The sequence below is a fragment of the Pogona vitticeps genome, chromosome 3 (genome assembly GCF_051106095.1).
Source record: "Pogona vitticeps strain Pit_001003342236 chromosome 3, PviZW2.1, whole genome shotgun sequence".
NCBI lineage: Eukaryota > Metazoa > Chordata > Lepidosauria > Squamata > Agamidae > Pogona > Pogona vitticeps.
Window position 1 is genome coordinate 114,311,791 of NC_135785.1, and position 21,952 is coordinate 114,333,742.

At 38.9% G+C, this 21,952-nt stretch overlaps 1 protein-coding gene and 1 pseudogene across 11 annotated transcripts in view; both read right to left on the reverse strand.

The window, feature by feature from the left end:
• Positions 1-21,952, reverse strand: part of ADK (adenosine kinase) — a 375,585-nt gene that overhangs the window by 130,413 nt on the left and 223,220 nt on the right. For 10 of the 11 annotated variants that reach the window (XM_072994988.2, XM_072994983.2, XM_072994986.2 and 7 more), the window contains one exon: positions 986-1,156. The exons of the other annotated variant lie outside the window; for it this stretch is intronic. In XM_072994988.2, coding sequence (XP_072851089.1) covers positions 986-1,156 — 171 coding nt within the window. The remainder of the gene's footprint in view (positions 1-985; positions 1,157-21,952) is intronic. 11 annotated transcript variants of the gene reach the window in all.
• LOC140706142 (U1 spliceosomal RNA) lies at positions 4,850-5,004 on the reverse strand (annotated as a pseudogene).

Genomic DNA, 21,952 nt, shown 5'->3' on the forward strand with positions numbered 1-21,952 from the left:
CCCTTCTGTCCCCTGACCCCCCAAGTCATGGTGACCCCCTGGCTGTACCTCGCACTCAGTACAGAGCTGCACAGCCCCAGTCCTGCCAGAGGCCAAGAGAGCTCCTCCTCAGAGGCCAAGGATTGTGGAAGGAACACTTAGCCCCTGATGGGGGTCCCACAGGGCACCCCAAAACACTGAGGAGCTCTCTTGGCCTCTGGCAGGACTGGGGCTGTGCAGCCCTGTACTGAGTGGGAGGTACAGGCAGGGGGTCACCATGACTTGGGGGATCAGGGAACAGAAGGGGGTAGGAGATGCAAGGGCCATTCCAACTCATACCTTGTAGGGGAAATACCATGTTATCAAAATGGTTTTCCTAGGGAGAGGCTCATCCATTGCTGTTGACCCTGATTTCCCCAAATGTGGGGAACTCAACTACATAATTTGTGTTAATGGGGGCATTATGTTTGTGATTTCTGTTGTTGTTTTTTTTTACAATCTCTTTACCCTTTGGTTCCTGGCTGTTTTCACCTTCCTCTACCATTTAAATTTGCAGCCATAGTACCATTGGTGATGCTTTGCAAGATGGTTCCCCCCCCCATTGAAACACATTAATTACTTAAGACTTACTTTTTTATCCCAAAAAAGTGGGGGAGAAAGTGTATGCTGCTGGCTTTCCAGGAAAAACAACGGCATACACATTCTCCCCCACTTTTTTGGATAAAAAAGTAGGTCTTATGTAATTAATGTGTTCCAATTTGAGGGGAAACTGTCTTGTGAAACAGGGTCTCAAAAAAAAAAAAACTGTCTTGCGAGGCAAGGACCCAAACATCATCCAGCGAAAATTGCCCATAGGAACAATCGTTTTGTGAAGCACAAAAAAGTCATTGTCTAGTGAATTCCTCATTTTGCGAGGCAATCGTCTAGCAAGGCACCACTGTATATACCTGTACATATATATTAAGAGCAGGAATAGATGTGTTAGTTGTAGATTAGAAATACTCACCATCTCATTTCCAAAAAGGATGTCAACATAAGGGAAAACTTTCATCATTGGTTCCTTGTAGAATTGGCTAATAAATGGTGCAGAAAGATTCAAGGCAAAGATCTTGTTGTTTGCAGAAGCCTGAGAGGCCACTTTCAATATAGATTCTGGTGACACTGTCAAAAAGAAACCCTACAAACAAATATATGATAAATGGTTATTCACATATATTTTGTGAAACATTGCTGGGAAGGGAAGAGTACTACCCCTCCAGATTTATCAACAATTAAGAATAACTGAAGAAAAAAATTCAGAAATATTCATTAAGTTGCATATAAACAGAGAAAAAAGGCAACTGTCCTTATAGTTAATTCATAACTGATTGCATATGAATGTCTTACTAATTAAAGAGAAGATCAACTTCAGTATTGCAAATGAACAGAAAGCACCAGGCAAGAACTTGCAGATGAGAAGTAGGGGAAAGTATAAAATTTTTCAGGTTGTTCGAGCCATCATTAAATAGTACTATTATTCATCTGAATAAATATACACCATGGTTGCATGAACAAGTATGAGAAAAAGAACATAGAACATTTGCAAATCAGGGAAAGGACACTACTGAATTCCCAAAGTTAAAGTTAAAACCTAAATGATAAATTATTAAAATATTTTTAAAAGCATCAAACAAATATGCTCCTACAAAAGGCTCCTATTTTAAAAATCCTCTTAGTGAACCAGTCATTTAAAAGAAAGTCTGCCTCAGGAGAAAGGTCTTCATCTGCTTGCAGAAGGAAAGCAAAGATGGGGCCAGCCTGGCCTCCTGTGGGAGGGAGTTCCAGTGCCTGGAAGCAGCAACAGAGAAGGCCCTCTCCTGTATCCCCACCAAACAGGCCTGTGAGGGTGGGGAGATTGAGAGAAAGGCCTCTCATGATGATCTTAATAACCAGGTAAGCTAAAGGTTTTAAATAGCTTGGGCCACAGCCATTTAGAGCCTATTAGGCTAAAATCAGAACTTTCAATTAACTAACCGTGCCAATTTTGCATGGGATTTTGGGGTGTTTTTCTGCTACTACTACCAGAATTTAGCAGGAATTCCCCCAGCTAGAATTCTGGTAGATTTACTTTTTTAAAAAAGTACCCAGAGGAGTTTTATGATATATACCCTTTTTTGCCAAGGCTATGTCTGCAGCAACAGCCATTAAAGTATAGAGTAGGACATGGATGGAACTTAGAAAGCTCCATCCATGTCTTTCTCTGTGCTTTAATGGTGACTATAGAGCATTAGGGAATGGTAGGTTTTTTAAAAGGCACCCTCTACAGAGTTTAATGAACAGAGAAACTACATTTCCTAATGCTTTTCCGTTCCTGTGGAGTTGAGAAAGCTCCACCCATGACCATGTTTTAATGGCTGTTGATGTAGACACAGCCGTGGCAAAGGTGTATATCCTGAAACTCCTCTGAGAACTTGACTTTTTAAGCTAAAGATACAGTGGTGCCCTGCATGACGACAATAATCCATCCCATTGAAATTAGTGTTTAGCGAAATCATTGTCATGCGAAAACCCTTTCCCCATTGAAATGCATTGAAACCTGGTTTAATGTGTTCCAATGGGGAAAATACCTTGTCATCCAGTGAAGATCGCCCATAGGGAAACCATTTTGCGAGCACCGATCAGCGTAAAAATGGCTGCCCTGTGAAGCATGGGTCCAGAAAACACAGGGCAGCCATTTTGCGAAGCCGACGATCAGCGGAAAAAATTGTCGTCTTGCGAACAAATGGTTCGCGAAGCACGGACCTAATCAATGTCAAGCGAAAATCCCCCATTGGAATGACTGTTTTGCTAATCGCTATAGTGATCACAAAAAGTCATCATTATGAGGATTCATTGTTTAGTGGGGTCGTCGTCTTGCGAGGTACCACTGTACAATACTAGAATGGTAACTGGGAGACTTCCTGCTGAATTTGGATTGCTGCAGTGTAAAACTATCTTAAAATCCCAGGCTTATCACCCATTCTGCAACACAGATGACCATCTTATGCACCCCGGGAAGAAGTCCTAGAAACTCTGGGATACAGTATAGCCTATTTCTCTAGCAAGGGTAGAAAGAGAAAGATCTAGGCTCAGGTTGAAGGGAGGCATGTCACTGTTGTAGTAGTGGGCAAAGAGGAAATCCTCACAGTCCTTTTCAGAAGGCAAAAATTTTGTCAGCTCAGTGGAGGAAGCTTGCAATGGGAGGGACCTTCTGTTGGATTTTTTACAACCTCACATGTTGCCTGGAGCAGGTATGACTAGGGAGGTTCTTTCTGGTCTGAGTTGACAGTCAATCTATCTAACACTAACCAATCTTTCCTTCCCTGTCTCTGAGTTCAAGGAGAGCCTCACCTCTCTACTGTGTGCCCTTTCCCCTCTCTAGTCTGTTGAGTCCTGTTGCTGAAAGCAGTGATGTTTGTTAGCTTGATGTTTAACTGTTCAATTGTAAGTAATAAAGCATTCTTTTATTTCTTTCACTAATGTCTCAGAGTGAGTTACTGAGACTGCAAATGCTAGTGTGAAGGCAGCAGGAGAAGGGAACGACAGAGGACAAGATGGTTGGACAATGTCATCGAAACAGTGATTTTGACCCAACTCCGTGAGGCAGTGGAAGACAGGAGGGCCTGGCTTGCTCTGGTCCATGGGGTCAATTCTTCGGTGGTCAGCCTTCTTTATGGGCCAGCTCTCACTTCCATACATTGTTACTGGGAAAACCATAGCTTGGACTATGCGGACCTTTGCCGGCAAAGTGATGTCTCTGCTTTTTAAAATGCTATCTAGGTTTGTCATCGCTTTCCTCCCAAGAAGCAGGCATCCTTTAATTTCGCGGCTGCTGTCACCATCAGCAGTGATCGTGGAGCCCATGAAAGTAAAATCTGTCACTGCCTCCATAGCTTCCCCTTCTCTTTGCCAGGAGGCAAAGGGACCAGTGGCCATGATCTTAGTTTTTTTGATGTTGAGCTTCAGACCATTTTTTTTGCACTCTCCTCTTTCACCCTCATTAAGAGGTTCTTAAATTCCTCCTCACTTTCTGCCATCAAAGTGGTATCATCTGCATATCTGAGATTGTTGATATTTCTTCCGGCAATCTTAATTCTGGCTTGGAATTCATCTGTTTGATTGCAAGACTGCGAACTGGGATAGAAGTCCATGATGACAGAATGTATTAAATAATTTATATCACTGATTTTGAGACAAACAAGTTTTGTATGTTTTTTATTATGTAATTCTTTTGTTTTCATTTATAATACAACAGAAGAATGACAGCCTTGACCCCAAGCCCAAGACTTCTTCCCAATGGTGCACGCCAACCCCCCAGGTCATCCTGCATAAATATGCAACTGCAACTACTTCTTTGACATATAATTTTTTAAAAAGTAACTTTAGAAATTCAAGAAGTATTATAAACTGTCCTATAAGTTTGAGGACAGAAACTAAAACCAAATGGAAAATATAAAACATAGGTAAACCATCCAATACAACCTATATAACATTAGTGAAAAAGATGAAAATTAGGACCATAATCTAAGTAGTACAGTTGACATATACCGTATTTTTCGCTCCATAAGATGCACTCCCCCTCAATAGAGGGAGAGAAAGTATGTGCGTCTTATGGAGTAAATACAGTAAAAAAAAGGGTTCAGCCACCACCAGCCAGGAGCCTACCACTGCCATGCTGGGAGGCCTCTGAACTGGCACCAGAGACTGCTCGCTGTTTGCACCTCACCATTCTGCACTGCTAGCTTTCCAGGATCTGCTTCCTGCAGCCCACTTGGAAAACCAGCAAGGCCAACAGCAACAGGTAGTGAAAACAGCCAAGAACCAAAGGGGAAAAAGTGATTCTAGGAAAGACCAGGGGAAACCATAAACACAGTCCCCCACTTAGGCAGTTGATTTTCCCACATTTGGGGAAATCACAGGGGTCAGCACATCCAAAGTGAAATAGATGAGCCTTACCCTGGGAAAACCACTTTTACAATAATGGTATTTCCCCTGCCAGGTATGAGTTAGAATGGGCCCTGAAAATTCTTCCCCTTTCTGTGCCCTATCCCCCAAAGGCATGGTGACACCCCAGCTGCACCTCTTGATCAGAGCAGGGCTGCACAGCCCCAGTCCTGAAAGACGCCAAGAGACCTACTCAGTGTTTTGGGGTGCCCCACAGGACCCCCATCAGACGCTGGATGTTCCTCCCACAATCCTCCAGGCACAGATATTAGCATACCTAATATGCAGGGAAGGCAGGGAAAGCGGGGAAATTCAAACTTTCAGTTAGTGAAGAGGCTGCTTGTCTGCTTCCTTGCTAGTACAAGCAGTTAGAGAGCTGGGAGAGAGACCTGGGACTGCCTGGTATTGTCATTTTAAAATGTAAAATTTAGTTTAAAAGCTGCTTGTTTTGGGTTAAATCATGCTTGGGTGAAAAGGTGCTCTGTTTGAGCTGAAACCTGCTTGTGTAGAAACATGCATAGGGGTACTTGCTTTAAAAGCTGCTTGTTTTGGGTTAAACCATGCTTGGGTGAAAAGGTGCTCCATTTGAGTTGAAACCTGCTTGTGTAGAAACGTTCATGCTTGCCTTAAAAATCTGCTTGTTTTTCTTTAAAAGCTGCTTGTTTTGGGTTAAATCGTGCTTGGGTGAAAAGGTGCTCCGTTTGAGTTGAAACCTGCTTCTGTAGAAACATTCATGCTTGCCTTAAAAATCTGCTTGTTTTTCTTTAAAAGCTGCTTGTTTTGGGTTAAACCATGCTTGGGTGAAAAGGTGCTCCGTTTGAGTTGAAACCTGCTTGCCTGGGAAGGGTTTCAGACCAGCGCCGATCAGCTGTTAGGTGGGGAGAGGGCAGGAGCAGAGAAGAGCACAAAATGGCTGCCGGCTGCCTGCTGGCTTTTAGCTGTTTGGGGCTCTTTTTTGACTGTTCTGGGGTCTACCAAGGCACTGTGAAGAGCTGGGCTCAGTCTACAGTACCTGGTAAGTGACTTTCTTTTAATTTTTTTAGGTTTCTGACCTTTTTTTCCCATAAGAATGCATTAATTAATTTTCAATGCATTCTTATGAGAAATTTGGATTCGTCTTGCAAACTTTTCAACTAGTTCTGGGCATCTAATAGAGAATGTACTGTATTTCCAAAGGGTGTTGCAGCAAGGAAACTAACTGTGCCTCGTGACTTCTAACTGGATTACAGTACCTGCTTCCTGATTTCAGCTACTATAGTTTGTATTCAGTTTTTTTTGGCTCGTCAAGAACATTGTTCATGGCTGTTGTGCCTCGCATGCTATAAATGTTCAATTATGTCAGAAACCCGAGATTTGGTCTTATGCTGAGCATGTGCTACTGCTGGTGAATGGGTTAAGCTTTGTGTTGCTGTTCTTTTGCATAACCTAAAGTAAATAAGGAAAGCCAGCTGTTAAATAGTTTAATTCTACTATTTATCCTCCACACAACTAAAAGGGACCTCTCAATGCAGTGCCAAATCAGACAAACCATTTCTAACTTAATATAGGCTTGAGCTGTAGCTGGGCAGAGTTGCACAACAATCTCATCTGTCATTGAGACATTTCTATAAGCATGGGGAGGAGGTGGATGAAAGGAAATGTAAAATATAGGTAGCGTGGTATAGGTCTTATCACTGGCTGATAATGGTCTCTATGTACTTGAATTAAATTTATGGTACACAGATTTATGGTACATAAACTAGAGTATACAAAGCTTTAAGTCTCTCCATTTGTTAATGACAGTGGTAATGGTTCTTAATGCCACTGTTGATTGCTGTTCACTTTACATAGTTCAAATGTTATTCTGTTATAGCTTATTAAACATTTTATTACACTATTTGGTTCAGAATATATTTCCCTGTTTTCCTCCTCTAAAAATTATGTGCGTCTTAAGGTCTGGTGTGTCTTATGGAGCAAAAAATACAGTAAATGTAATATTAGTGAGATGGGCAGGTAACACTTCATTATATGCAGACCTTTCTATGTTGATGAAAAAACCTAACTGTGCAACTCAAGACTATTGATGACAGTTGAGTTGTCATAATGAACTTCTATCATCTTACCTTTTTTAATCTTTGGAAGAATTAAGAATGAAATGTAAAAAGAAAGATTTTTGGCAGAGTTTAGGAGCATAGGATTCTGTCCAATTTTTACTTCTCTTCCAAGGTTTAAAATCAACTTCACTTTTCAAAGACAAAACAAAATGAACAGGAGACGAGAGACTGGGGCTTGAGCATTCACAGCCTCACACTGATACCACTTCCTCCTCCCGGGATAAATACACTGTATTTAAAAGAACCATTCAATAATAAAACTGCTCTCTCTCTCTCCCTCTCCCTCCCTCTCTCTCTGTGTCTGTATGTATATATATATATATATATATATATATATATATATATATATATATATATATATATATATATATATATATATATATATATATATATATATATATATATATATATACATACAGACAGACACAGAGAGAGAGGGAGGGAGAGGGAGAGAGAGAGAGCAGAAATTTATCATGGATCTTACTCAGAAACATCAAAGAGTGGGGCAGTGAAGTAGGGGCTCTGGTTGAAAGGAAGGAGCCACAATATGGATGTGAAAGTTCCCTTGAAAAGCCCTGATAACTTCACCAGTACTGTTCACATTTACTGCACTTTTAAGCAAGAATTTATCTTCCAACTCCAAAAAAGAGAAGTTATTGGTTGAGTCTTCAATTTTCACTTACTTGATCCAGAATGCTGTTGTTTTAAACTGGACAGATTATAGATGGCACAAATGCAAAAAATTCTGATTTTCGTTCTAGTGCAATTTGTACTGTTTATTTTAATAGAAGCATGGCTCCATAAGTGGAAAATGACTAAGGTTTAAGCTATTGTTTTATTTCAAGTGGGCAGTGTTCCCATTTTTGATGAAAGCTGAATTTCAAACAGCTTTCTGTAAAGTAAAATGCTGAACTGTCAATGTGTATGCTTATATTGACCCTGACATTTTCTTTTAAATGAATGCCAACATGTCAAAAGGAGAAGGCTGCTTTAAAACTGGAATAGTTTCATTAAAGCTAAAGCAAACTCTTAATTGTTGCCATATTTGTATTTATCATTACAACAGCTGCACAGCAAGACCTGAAGATATAGCAGTGAACATAAATAACACTGAAGTTCCACCTTTGCATGTTTAAGACTACATTTTAGAAATTCACATCTACTTCTAATTATGAAGGCTTAAATTCAATTGCTAGTCCCAACTAGAATAGACCCAGTGAATCAACTGCAGAATGGCAAGTTGTATTTTAATTGTGTTTTAATTGCTTTATCTTTTATTGTAATGTAATTGTTTTTTAATTGTGAGCCACCCAGAGACCTTTGGGTAGAGTGGGTGGCATATAAGTTGAATGAATGAATGAATGAATGAATGAATGAATGAATGAATGAATGAATGAATGAAACTCCTAATACTTCAAAGTGTCTACCTTAATCAGGACTAGCACATGGATTTAGGCCAAAGTGTGGTAGTCAAATTCAGGCAACAGTTTTATATAGACCTAATGGGACTTTTGATTTTTTTTTCTTTGAACAACACATCTCCAGATAGTGTTATATATGGCCTTTTAAATTCTGTGGAATTTCAAAACAGTCTCCCTAGGCCACCTATCCAAAGTATTATGAGACATGACATGGAAGTACCATGACAGTTTCACAGTTACTGTTCTCATGGAGACCTAACCCACGAGGGACGAAAAGGTATATAACAGCAAAGTAAAACATGTTACATATCAGGTTCACAGGAAGTTTCTGACACACTACAAATCTCCCACATAGTTCACGAAATGAATTGAAAAAGTCCTGCATTCACTTTTATTAGTTTTTAATGTGAATATTAATTTTCATTTCATTTTTCAAGTTTGTCTATTGCATTTATACTCTACTTTCTTCCACCAATCAAGATGCTGAATATACCTGTTCATTTATTTAAAACTACTCGACCGCTTGAACAACTCTGTTAGAATAACTTAAGAGTATTGGGCACAGTTAGCTGGTCTAGAAACCTTATTTAAAAGTGCTAGAACATGGCTGAGCAAACTGAGAACATGAAGTCCAAAAGGATCCACTGGATCTCTTATAGTGTTTTTTCTTCGTTGCTACATTATCAGCTGGAAAATAATTGTCCCTAATAATTTTGCCTAAATTTACCCTGGAATTTCATCATAATCAATTATTATTTATATGCCATCCTTCCTCCAAATTGAACCTAGCTCAATACAGGACTTTTTAATATATAATTATAAACACACACAATAAAAATAAATTAAAAATTACTTCACACAACACACAGTTGTAAAACAATAAGGTACAAGGTATTGGATCACAATCAAAAGCCTGAAGGAACAAATGCTTTCAGTTGTTATCTAAACTTAGCAACGTGGGGCCAACCACATCTTCTTTCCATAGAAATTTCAAAATAAAGCTTACATCACAAAGATCCTCCCTCAATACATCACACCATGGGCATACTCAGTGGTATGAACACGAGCACAGCATCACAAGCCGATCTTGAAAACTGTCTTGATCTATATGAAAGGAGTCAGTTTTTTAAAAAGTCTTTAAAGAATGTACCGCCTTACTGGTTAACCCAGCCTTGAAATACATTAAGTATTGCTAGCTGCCTAGAGTGGTCCTCACCGACCAGATAGGCAGGGTATAAATCAAATAAATAAATAAATAAATATTGGTACAAACATTGGCTAAAATCCAGCAGTGCATGGCAACTACAGTAGGCCCACTAAATCAACAGAATATATAGAGCAGTTGATTCACCAAATCCCCACTGCTTCAATGGGCCTACTCTAGCTGCAACCTTATAATTGAATTTCAGTTGCTTTCTAGCATCAAAGTAGTACTATCTAACCTATTCTGTTTCATTCAGATCTCAGCACAGTTAGACCTTACTGCACTGAAAAAGTCCACAGAAACAATATTTTAATGTCTAGACAAGCACTGCACAAACTACAGAACTCAGTCTATATACTCTGACAGAACCGTCATTCAGAAGGCAAACAAACGTCTGAAGCAAGTGGAAACTGCCAATACGGAATGCTTTTCCATACAAAAAAATTCCTTTCACCTAGAAAAGTAGATGTTAGGAAGCCATTTTCATATTCATTTTCTACAGGCAGTAAACGACCTATTTCTCCCATAGAATCTCATGAACTCTCAGCAGCATTCTGAAGGCACAGGACCCAGACATAGGCAATGGGAATTAGCCATACTAACATACACAACTGTGGCTTGTAAGGTGAATAAAGACACAGCACAAGGCCAGTCAGAGACACTGACTGTGAAACATTAGGCTGAAAGATTAATAAGAATATAAAGAAAGGTAGAAAGGCACTTTTGAATTATGTGATTTCTCTGGGCCATACCCTTTTAAAGGCCATACATTTCATGTACTGGATTAACATAACAGCCAACAGTTCACCTGGATGGTGATGAGATAAACCTGGTATACAAAATGTAGGGCAAACACATAGGAAGACTTGCTATCCCAGCTAGAATTTTAATTTTGCCACTATCATTGTGGTATGACTCTGTATGGTATATGCTTGTTCCAAGGCAATGTTCAATAGGTTGAAATCCTGTCAGGAATGTAATGAACAGTTGGTATAATAATTAAGACTGACCACCTTGGAAGACGATCTCCTTTCAAATATCTGATGCAGTGAATCACTCTAATGAAGAACTGGAGATGCTGTAAAAGAACAGCGTATTGGTGTTGGCGCTTGATTCGTTAAGAACATTAAGAGCAGCCCAGTTGGTTCAGATCACAGATCCCTCCAGTTTACTCTTCTCAAAGCTTCCTCATCAAAATAAATATATTCATTTTGATGTAATCAGTTACATGTGTCATTATTTGAATCTTGTTCATAGGCTGAATTGATGATTCAGCAAAATTGTATTACTGGTGGGAAAGAAAAACAAGTGTGTGTGTGTGTGTGTGTACAGAAGGCAGAAGAAATTATCCAAGATTATGCAGCCAAATTACATTTGTGTAAACATGTACAACCTGAGTAGTTAGATGTTCACTTCTAGTGGAGGTGGGGATGACTACTGACAGCCAATATTCAACAATACAGTGGTGCCTCGCACAACGATTGCTTCATACAACGACGAATTCACACAGCAATGGGTTTCTTTGAGGAATTTCCCCCATCATTTAACGATGTTCTCTATGGGGGAATTTCATTCAATGATGTCCCTTTTTCGCTCCTGTAAAAGTGTCTTAAACTGTTAGAAACCTGTTTTAAATGCTTGCAATCGTTAGCCCACCTCCTGAACCCTAAGCAAACTTAATTTGGTGTTGTTCTGAGTCGTCGTTAATTTTTGGTGATTTTTTGTTTTTTCTCTCATTGAAATGCATTGGACGGAAAGTTCAATAGAGTTCAATGACAGAAAGAACAAAAAATCACCAAAAATTAATGACGACTCAGAACAACACCAAATTAAGTTTGCATAGGGTTCAGGAGGTGGGCTAACGATTGCAAGCATTTAAAACAGGTTTCTAACAGTTTAAGACACTTTTACAGGAGCGAAAATGGACTTTGCAAAGCCATTGAAATGCATTGAGTCGGCTTCTATGCATTTCAATTGGGGAACCGGGTTTCACTCAACTATGTTTCCTATGGCGATTTTCGCTTAAGGACGGCAATCCGTTCCAATTGGAACGGATTAACCGGTTTTCAATGCATTCCTATGGGAAATGGTGTTTCGCAGAACGATGGTTTCACACAGCAATGAATTTTTTGGAACCAATTAACATAGTTGTGCAAGGCACCACTGTATGATGAAAAAGGACCAAAACATTAAGTCTCCAAATCTAAAAACATGTTGGCAATTAGAAGGTAGGGGTGCAAGCAGTGGAAATTCCCAATCATATTCCAGACAGTTAAAAGAAAAAGAATGTCATGAAGCAGAGACTTACACAGGTCAGCAATGTACTGCGCTTACGCAATTGCCCAAACTGTGGCTCTCAAGTTGCTGCAGTTACAGGAAAGTTTTCATCTCTTCAAATAATAATCACACCATGGTTTAATATAAAATATTTATTGTTGATACAAGTTATTAATAAATAAGTTTTATATCACTTGAAAGAAATATTTTCTTGTTTTTTGCTTTATCACAATGCTGAATGTATCTATATTCTTATTTTGGTTTCGTATGTTATATTATTTGAATATATTTTGATTATAATACAAGTGCTCAAAATAAAATAGAAAAAAACATTCACAATGCATCATCTATTGTTGCATTGATGCTTCGGGGTGGGCGGGTACAGAAGGCATGCCCAGCTTCTAGCTACCAGGAATCACTCTTGTCAGTGAATACACTTTAATATTTATTTATTCAAAGGTTGTTGTGGGTTTTTTGGGCTCTTTGGCCGTGTTCTGAAGGTTGTTCTTCCTGGAGTTTCGCCAGTCTCTGTGGCCGGCATCTTCAGAGGACAGGAGTAGAACTCTGTTCATGCTCTGTTGCTTTTTGTTGGATAGCTGAGTATTTATAGCTGTGGGAACAGCTTTTGTCCTTTTCAGGAGATAGAGTGATCAGTGTGTTTTTGTTGTGGATGTATTGTTGTGATAAAGGGACGAGATTATCTGTCACTGTGATTGATGGGTGTCTTTAGCTGGTATTTTTTGTGTAATGATACCTGGTCCTTGTAGCTGGTTAGAGTTCGTTGACCTTCTGCAGGCTGTATTTTTCAGTGCTGGGAGCCAGGTCTTGTTAAGTTTCAGACTTTCTTCTTTTTTGTTGAAGCGCTGCTGATGTTTATGGATTTCAATGGCTTCCCTGTGCAGTCTAACATAATGATTGCTGTTGCTGTCCAGTACTTCAGTATTTTGAAATAGAATTTCATGTCTAGCTTATTTTAGGGCATGTTCAGCTACTGCTGATTTTTCCAGTTTTTTTAGTCTGCAGCGTCTCTCATGTTCTTTGATTCTGATGTGAATGCTGCGTTTTGTGGTTCCAATATACAGTCGTGCCCCGCTGGACGATGACCCCACTCTACGACGAATCCACATTACGTTGACATTTTTGCGATTGCTTTTGCGATCGCAAAACAATGTTTTAAATGGGGGAATTTCACCTCACGTTGATCGGTTCCCTGTTTCGGGAATCGATTTTTCGCTTTACGACGATCAGCAAACAGCTGATCATTGGGTTTCAAAATGGCTGCCGGCTTTCAAAATGGGCCCCCGCTGTTTTCTAGGATGAATTTCTCGCTATACAGGCACCGAAAATGGCTGCCGTATGGAGGAACTTCGCTGGACGAGCAGGTATTCAGCCCATTGGAAGACATTAACTGGGTTTTAATGCGTTTCAATGGGTTTTTTATTTCGTTTGACGTTTTTGCTCTACAGAGATTTCACTGGAACGAATTAACATTGTCAAGCGAGGCACCACTGTATACCTGTCCACAACTGCAAGGTACAGTGGGGTCTTGACTTAAGAACGGCTCGAGTTAAGAACATTTTGACTTAAGAACCGCTCTCATAGGAAAATATTGACTTGACTTAAGTACTTAGATTTGAGTTAAGAACTGAAAAAAAACCACGTGGGAGGCAGGGAAAGTGCAAAATTTGAACTTTCAGTTAACTGTTGGCCAGTGAAAAGGGTGCCTGTCTGCTTCCTCACTCCTCCCAGCGTTTAGAGAGTGGATTGGGAGACAATCTTCAGACTGCCTGGTACTGTAATGCCTGGACTGTATTTTCCCTGCCTTCCCTGAACCTTTCTTGACCTAAGAAAAAAAGAAACAAAATATCCCCCTCTAGTGGTCGAAGGCAGAATAGCAGCTTCCCATTAGTTTCTATGGACGGAAAAGAGCCGATACGGATCAAATGGTTTTCAATGCATTCCTATGGGAAATGCAGATTTGACCTGAGAACTTTTTGACTTGAGAACCGCCTTCCAATACGGATTAAGTTCTCAAGTCAAGACCCCACTGTATCCGGTATACTCCTGCAGTGGTGAGGGGGTCCCTTTTGTCTTTTGCTGACCATAACATTTGTTGTATTTTTGTGGTGGGCTTGAATACTGTTTGTAGGCTGTGTTTTCTCAAAAGTTTCCCCATGCAGTTCGTGACCCCTTTGATGTATAGCAGAAATACTTTATTTGTAGGTGGCTGTTTTTCCTCTTCAGTTGTTTTCTTGGTTTGACGGCTCTTTTGATTTCATTCTTGGAATAGCCATTCACCTGTAGGGCCCAATTCAGATGGTTGAGTTTGGTGCTGAGAAATTGAACTTCACAGTTCCGATTTGCACGGTCTACCAGTGTTTTGATTATGCCTCTTTTTTGTGTGGGTGGTAGTTGGAGTTTTTGTGTAGGCACCAATCTGTGTCGGTGGGTTTTCTGTAGAACTTGTATCCCAATAGGAGGTCAGTTTTGTGTATGACCATGACATCTAAGAACGGGAGTTGGCTCTCTATTTCTTTTTTTTTATGGTGAATTGTATATATGGGTGGATGTTGGTAAGATGGTTTAGAAATTCTTCCAGTTTTTCTTCACCGTGGTTCCAAATTGCGAAAGTGTCATCCACGTATCATAACCAGACTTTGGGTGTGAAGGGTGCCGAAGCTAGGGCCTGTTTTTCAAAATGTTCCACGTAGAAATTTGCTATAACCGGGCTCAGGGGGCTCCCCAAGGCCACTCCATCTGTCTGTTCATAGAACTTGTTATCCAACTGAAAGTAGCTGGTCGTTCGGCAGTGTTGGAAAGGGGCCTTGATGTCTTCTGGAAAGATCTGCTGGAGGAGTGTCAAAGTGTCCTCTATTGGTACCTTGGTGAATAGGAATACTACGTCAAAGCTAATCAGTCTATCCCCAGGCTTGAGTTTTAGGGTGCTGATCTTGGTTATGAAATGTCCTGAGTCTTTGATGTAGGATGAGGTTTGTCCAATGTGCATCTGTAGGAGGGTGGCTAGGTGTTTTGCTATTTCATATGTTGGGGAGACAATGACACTTACAATGGGCCTGAGTGGGATTGAGTGTGGATTTTGGGGAGTCTGTATAATCTTGGTGGGAGAGCTTCTGTCTTGTAGGTTCATTGAAAGACATTGGGGTGCAGGGAGGAACTCTTGATCAGCATGTTTGTTTGTTTTGTATTTTGTTGGTTGGGTCCTGTTTCAGTTTTCTGTAGGTGGTGGAGTCTAGAAGTTCTCTGATTTTGTCCTTGTATTCTTCTGTTTCCATGATTACTGTGGTGTTGCCTTTGTCTGCTGGCAGAATGATGATGTCTGGATATGAGTTTAGGGACTTGATAGCATTTCTCTCCTTTCTTGTTACATTGCTTTTTGGGGGGTTTGCTTTTCGTAGGATCCTTGTCACTTCACCTCTTATTTCTTCTGCTTTTTCTTCTGGAAGATGATATAATGCTGAGTCCACATTGGCAATGATGTCTTCCACTTGAATTTTACTGGGTGTGACTGCAAAGTTTCCTCCTTTGGCTAAGACCAAGGTTTCTTCAGGGGAGAGTTGGCATTCAGATAGGTTGATGATGATGCGTGAGGTGTCTAACGTAGGCTTCTGTTGGTATTTGTTGGGTGGTATTTGTTGAATTTCTGTTTTTGTCTGGTTGTGTGGTTCACCATTTCTTTCTTTCTTTCTTTCTTTTTTATTTATTTATTTATTTATTTGATTGATTGATTGATTGATTGATTGATTGATTGATTGATTGATTGATATCCCACCCATCTGGTCTAAAAGACCACTCTAGGCAGCTCTGTAGGAGAGGGTATCGATCTTGTCCCAATCTTGACTTCTCATTTCTTTCTTTCTTTCTTTCTTTCTTTCTTTCTTTCTTTCTTTCCTTCTTTCTTTCTTTCCTTCTTTCTTTCTTTCTTTCTTTCTTTCTATCTCGCCCATCTAGACCAAAGGTCTACTCTAATATGTGATCATTATTGTTATTTATATACTCATATCATACTTTAATTTGTTGCACTCAGGGCACCATACATGGTTCCCTGTTTTCATGCTTTAGCCTTACAGCAACCTTGAATGTGGGTGAAAGAGGAGATAGCAAAAAATGGTCTGAAGCTCACCTTAAAAAAACCCAAGATCATGGCCACTGGGTCCTATTACTTCCTGGCAAATAGAACGGGAAGATATGGTGGCAGTGAGAGATTTTACTTTCTTGGGCTCCATGATCACTGCAGATGGTGACAGCAGCCACAAAACTAAAGGACGCCTGCGTCTTGGGAGGAAAGCGGTGACAAACCTAGACAGCATCTTAAAAAGCAGAGACATCACCTTGCTGACAAAGGTCCGAAAAGCTATGGTTTTTCCAGTAGCAATGTATGGAAGTGAGAGCTGGACCATAAAAGAAGGCTGACTGCCAAAGAATTTATGCTTTTGAATTGTGGTGCTGGTGGAGGATTTTGAGAGTCCCTTGGACTGCAAAGAGAACAAACCCATCCACTTTGAAGGAAATCAACCCTGAGTGCTCACTAGAAGGACAGATCCTGAAGCTGAGGCTTCAATCCTTTGGCCATCTCATGAGAAGAGAAGTCTCCCTGGAAGAGACCCTGATGTTGGGAAAGAGTGAAGGCAAGAGGAGAAGGGGACGACAGAGGACAAGATGGCTGGACAATGTCATCGAAGCTACCAACATGAATTTGACCCAACTCCGTGAGGCAGTGGAAGACAGGAGGGCCTGGCATGCTCTGGTCCATGGGATCACAGAGTGAGACATGTCATAACAATTAACAACCACCTTGAATGTTAGGTCAGGCTGAGAGACTATGGCTGGCACAAGGTCATCCTTTGAGTTGGTAGCTTAATGGGCACTTGAATCCAGGTCTCCGAAATCCAAGTGAAGCTTTAGCCAATACAGCAGTGTGGCTTCCTGGGAATTCTGAAGTCACATTAATAATATAAAATGAGATCAAGATTTTAAATAATTATGTTATTTATGAGTACACTATTTTGAATTGTTTTTTATTTACTGATTGGATAACAATGAATTTCTTGTGTTTGCTGATCTTGGTCATGTTTTCTTCCGAATGAAAACACTGTAAGGATGGAGACTTCAGATTCTACTGATGGATCTGTAAGAAATGAAGGCTGATGGCTACAAAATCTGTGGTCTGGAGTGCAAGATAAACCAAAGGGCTGCCAGGACTGTAGTAGACTGCAAGAGAAGTCAACACGGCAAGGGTTACTGATGACTCCTTTTTCTTTTATGCTTCTCAGAAATTTAGCTTCCTCTAAACACATTTTTGAGACAGCTTGCTGTTCCCATACAGTTAAATCAAATTATTAATTATAACAAGATTAGATATGTTGAATTAATGGGGCATTAAGAAGTGTTGACTTCACAAGTCTTATTCATTCAATGGGATTTAGCCCATAGCCTCCTATTTATTGTTTTACAGACAACAAAAACTATTTATCGTTCAACTAGATAAACTGTTAGAATTGACAAGTTGAAAACAAAAATGCTTAAGAAAATGTTATCCTCCCTTCCAAGCTCCACTAAAAATGTCAAATGTAAATATAATTTTTAAACCAAAGATGTCAGATTCTTATGCTAATCATTAGAGGCTGACATTGCCATTCTTCAGCCTTTGCAGATGTGAATGGTTATCACTTTGTTTGTACATCACAAGAGACAACATAATCAACAGTCTTCATGTCTTACTGTTTATACTTTTTGTTAGTGCATTTTGTGCATACCACCCACCTCCTTTTGTTCGATTATGAAACTTGTTATAGCTTAAAATAGGGAATGGTGTTGTTAGGTGCTGTCAAGTCAGAACTGACTTGTAGCGATCCTACTAGGTTTTTCAAAGTAAGTGAGATATTTAAGGAGTGGTTTTACCATTTCTCCTTCCCAGATGACTTTCCATGGCTGAGTGGAGATTTAAACCCAGGTATCTCTCAATCAAATATTTTAATAAAAGAAATGTTAGTTTTTTTAAATCTTTAAGATGGTCTCCCTATACCAAACAAAAAAAGTTGACTCTTAAGTTTAAATATGTTAATCTGCAGCAAAACCTCTATTTCCCTTTATTTATAGTAAGAAAACAAGGAAAGGCAATTTTCACTCATTAACTAGGAAGCTAATAAAACCAAAAAATACAATCTAGGCTGGTCTTCAAACAAACAAAGAAACAAACAAACAAAACAAAACCAGAATGTGAAGAGATGTCTCCTTATCCAACCACTGTTCTCTTCCTTGAATCCACCACCAGCACACAACATCACCTGGCAAAAATAATCCAAGAAAGGAAAGAAGGGATAAAAGAAAGGAAACATCCTGAAGGAATTAGGAGGTGGGGATCCAAAAATTATCCCTAAGGAGTTATACTGACACTGGAGGAATGATGCTTAGCAGAAGCAAAAATAATCATAAGAAATAGGAGGGAAGTCTCCCCAAAAAGCCTTCGTGAATACATCTCCCCAAAAACATCAGAAAAAAAGAGGCAAAAATGATTTACAGGCATAGAGAACGCAATCAAGATGGAGGGCACCAAGGTACTAAGCAGCACACAGATCCTATCCAGTTCCAAGGAAGAACTGAAGCAAATCCAGACACTTTTGTAATTCAAACTTCCCTCTCTCCACTCCTGATTGTTCCAATTGGCTGCTGACAGGATTTCCCACATTATTTGACAGCAAGGTTCCCGCTAAGCTGGACACATGACTCTGCTTCTCTCCACGCAGCTCTCTTCCTTCTCTGTGCACTGATTGCGTGAGACATGCACCCACACAGGGGCAAGGCCAAAAGAGAGAGGTGGGCCCCTGCCCGGGGCTGTGTGTGTGAAAATTAGATGGCACATTGTTTGACAGACAAGAGGTGAAGGAAAGAGCAAATGAAAGAGGGAAACACAAAAGAATCAAAAGCTTTCATGTCCCTATCTTTTGCTAGAACAGTTTAAGTGGCTATCTTTCAGGAATTAATGAGGAATCTGAAAATAAAAGAAACACTCTTTTACATATATTTTCTGTCTCACACATCCCTTTGACATTTCGGTTAACCCTCAAAGTTCCATCCCCAGTTTCCATACTTGAAGGCAGGAGAGAAGAACCTCAGCAGGCAAAGGAAAGGAAAGGAAAGGAAAAGAAAGGAAAGGAAAGGAAAAAATTGTCAAGGAGACAGGTGGACAATACTTTTCCAGACTTCTTGGAGAGCAAGAAACTATCCTTGCTCCACTGACAGCCCATATAACACAGCAGACTGGCTGAGGAGCAATAGAGTAAACAATCTTTATTTTATCAGTGCACTCATCTGTTTTCATGGGGATAATAATAATAATAATAATAATAATAATAATAATAATAATAATAATAATAATAATAATAATAATAATAATAATAATAATAATAATAATAATAATAATAATAATAATAATAATAATAATAGTTGTTAATTTAACACTCTGGGTGGTTTATAATAACTAAAGAAGAACAGTAGAATAACAAAATATAACAAACATCAATAAATTTAAAAGTGCAAACAAAATGCCATGAAATGCAGAGAGAGACATAGTAGGATACAATAGAATTCAATAAAGAATATAAAAACATTAAAACATGCCAGATTAAATATTATGTTGTCCGGAGTACTACTGCATCAGATGTTAATTGGTTTGGAATGGCCTGTATAAATAGCCAAGTTTTTAATAATTTTTAAAAAGTGCTTAGTGAGGGGGCCAGGCGAACTTCAGATTGGAGGGTATTCCACAGTTGTGGACCTACCACTGAGAAGGCCCAGTTTCTTTTTTTTTTAAATTTTTTTTATTTTATACAAAAAATACAGAAAAAACACACATACATAACATCAAAAATACAAAAAAAAATACAAGTAATAGTGCTTATTATAAACTAAATTCTAACGTGCACCCCATACCCACGGGACTCTATTTCCTATAATAATTTTTGTTTACATGTTACCTCTCCAAAATTGTATTGAGTATTCTTTAGAGGCTTTCCCCCTTCCTTTCACTAACACAAATTCCACAAATTTACCCCAAATATCATAGAAATTGTTACAATTTATTTCCCCTCTTTTTATTTTAAGTTCCATAGTCAATTTATCATTTAATGCTATGTCCCATACTTCACAATACCAGTCTTCAATTTTAATATCATTCTTGTCTTTCCAAAATCTAGCTATTAATATTCTAGCACCTGTCATAAAATTAGTGATTAATTCTTTCGACTGATGGTCCAAATCTGTGTTATCAAAAATTGACAATAAAGCAATTTTGGCATTAAAATCAATATCTTTACCAAATATATCACACATTTCTTTAAAAATCAATTCCCAAAATTTCTTAACCACTTTACATTCCCACCACATATGTAAATATGTACCAATTTCCTTATCACATTTCCAACATGCTTATATTCAATTTTACAGGAGTCAAATACCACCTTAGACAGATTTTTTTTAAAAATTCCTTTATTCTTGTTGACATTCATCTTAACGCTCTCATCCTCCACATTTTTGTTCAATCCTCTATTTTAATTTCTGTTTTTAAATCATTTTCCCAAATTAATTTTAAATTTTCTATTCCCCATTCTTTTTCCTCTTGTTCCAAAATTATATTATATATTTTACTTACTATTCCTTTCAACATTGTATCTTGCATATCTTCATGTGATGACAGAAATTGTTCGTACTTGGTAAGTTCTCTACATTTACCATTAGTTTTCAACCAATCCTTTGTCCAGGTGTCTAACTGAATAAGATTATACCATGATAGTTTATTAGATTGAAGTTTAGACATAATCAACTCCTTCGATCTCATGTTACTCATCCAGTCCTTCAATCTTGCAACCCTTTTATTTTTAAATAGTTCTACTACATCCTTTAGATTTGTAGGAAAGTTTTCTGTCTCAGTCACTAATTTTAATGGTGAAGTTGAGGGACAAAACTTCTCTTTATATTTATTCCAAATATTTAACAGGATTCTTAAAAAAGGGTTTTTTATCTGATTTATTAAACTTCTCTTTACTATATTAAACAAGTATCCTTCAGCATTTCCTTTTATTTCTGAAGATTCCATCTCCCACCAAATTAATTTTTCTTTATTATATATAATATCTCCAATAACTCTTAATTGATTTGCTATACAGTGGTGCCTCACACAACGATGTTAATTGGTTCCAAAAAAAATCAACGTTGTGTGAAACATCGTTGTGTGAAACACCATTTCCCATAGGAATGCATTGAAAACCGGTTAATCCGTTCCAATTGGAACGGATTGCCATCGCTGAGTGAAAATCCCCATAGGAAACATCGCTGTGTGAAACAATGTTTCCTCCATTGGAATGTATTGAAGCCAACTCAATACATTTCAATGGCTTTGCGAAGTCCTTTTTCGCTCCTGTAAAAGTGTCTTACAATGTTTGGAAGCTGTTTTAAATGCTTGCAATGGTTAGCCCACCTCCTGAAACCTATGCAAACTGATTTTGGTGTTGTTCTGACACTTCGTTAATTTATGGTAATTTTTTGTTTTCTCCATTGAAAACCATTGAATGGTCTGTCTAATGGTTTCCAATGGAGAAAACATAAAATCATCATAAATTAACGAAGTGTCAGAACAACACCAAAATCAGTTTGCATAGGTTTCAGGAGGTGGGCTAACCAGTGCAAGCATTTAAAACAGCTTCCAAACATTGTAAGACACTTTTACAGGAGCGAAAAGGGAGATCGGGAAAGGGCTCTTTGATCTCCGTTTGCCTTTTAAAGCTCTTCCCAATCTCCCTTTTCACTCCTGTAAAAGTGTCTTACAATATTTGAAAAAGAGACATCGTTGTGTGAAAATCCCCCATAGGAAACATCGCTGTGTGAGGCGGCAAATTTAACAGAAAAAGGCATCGTTGTGTGAATTCATCGTTGTGGGAGGCACCCGTTGTGCAAGGCACCACTGTATAATAATTTTTAACATTGGGCATACCTAAACCTCC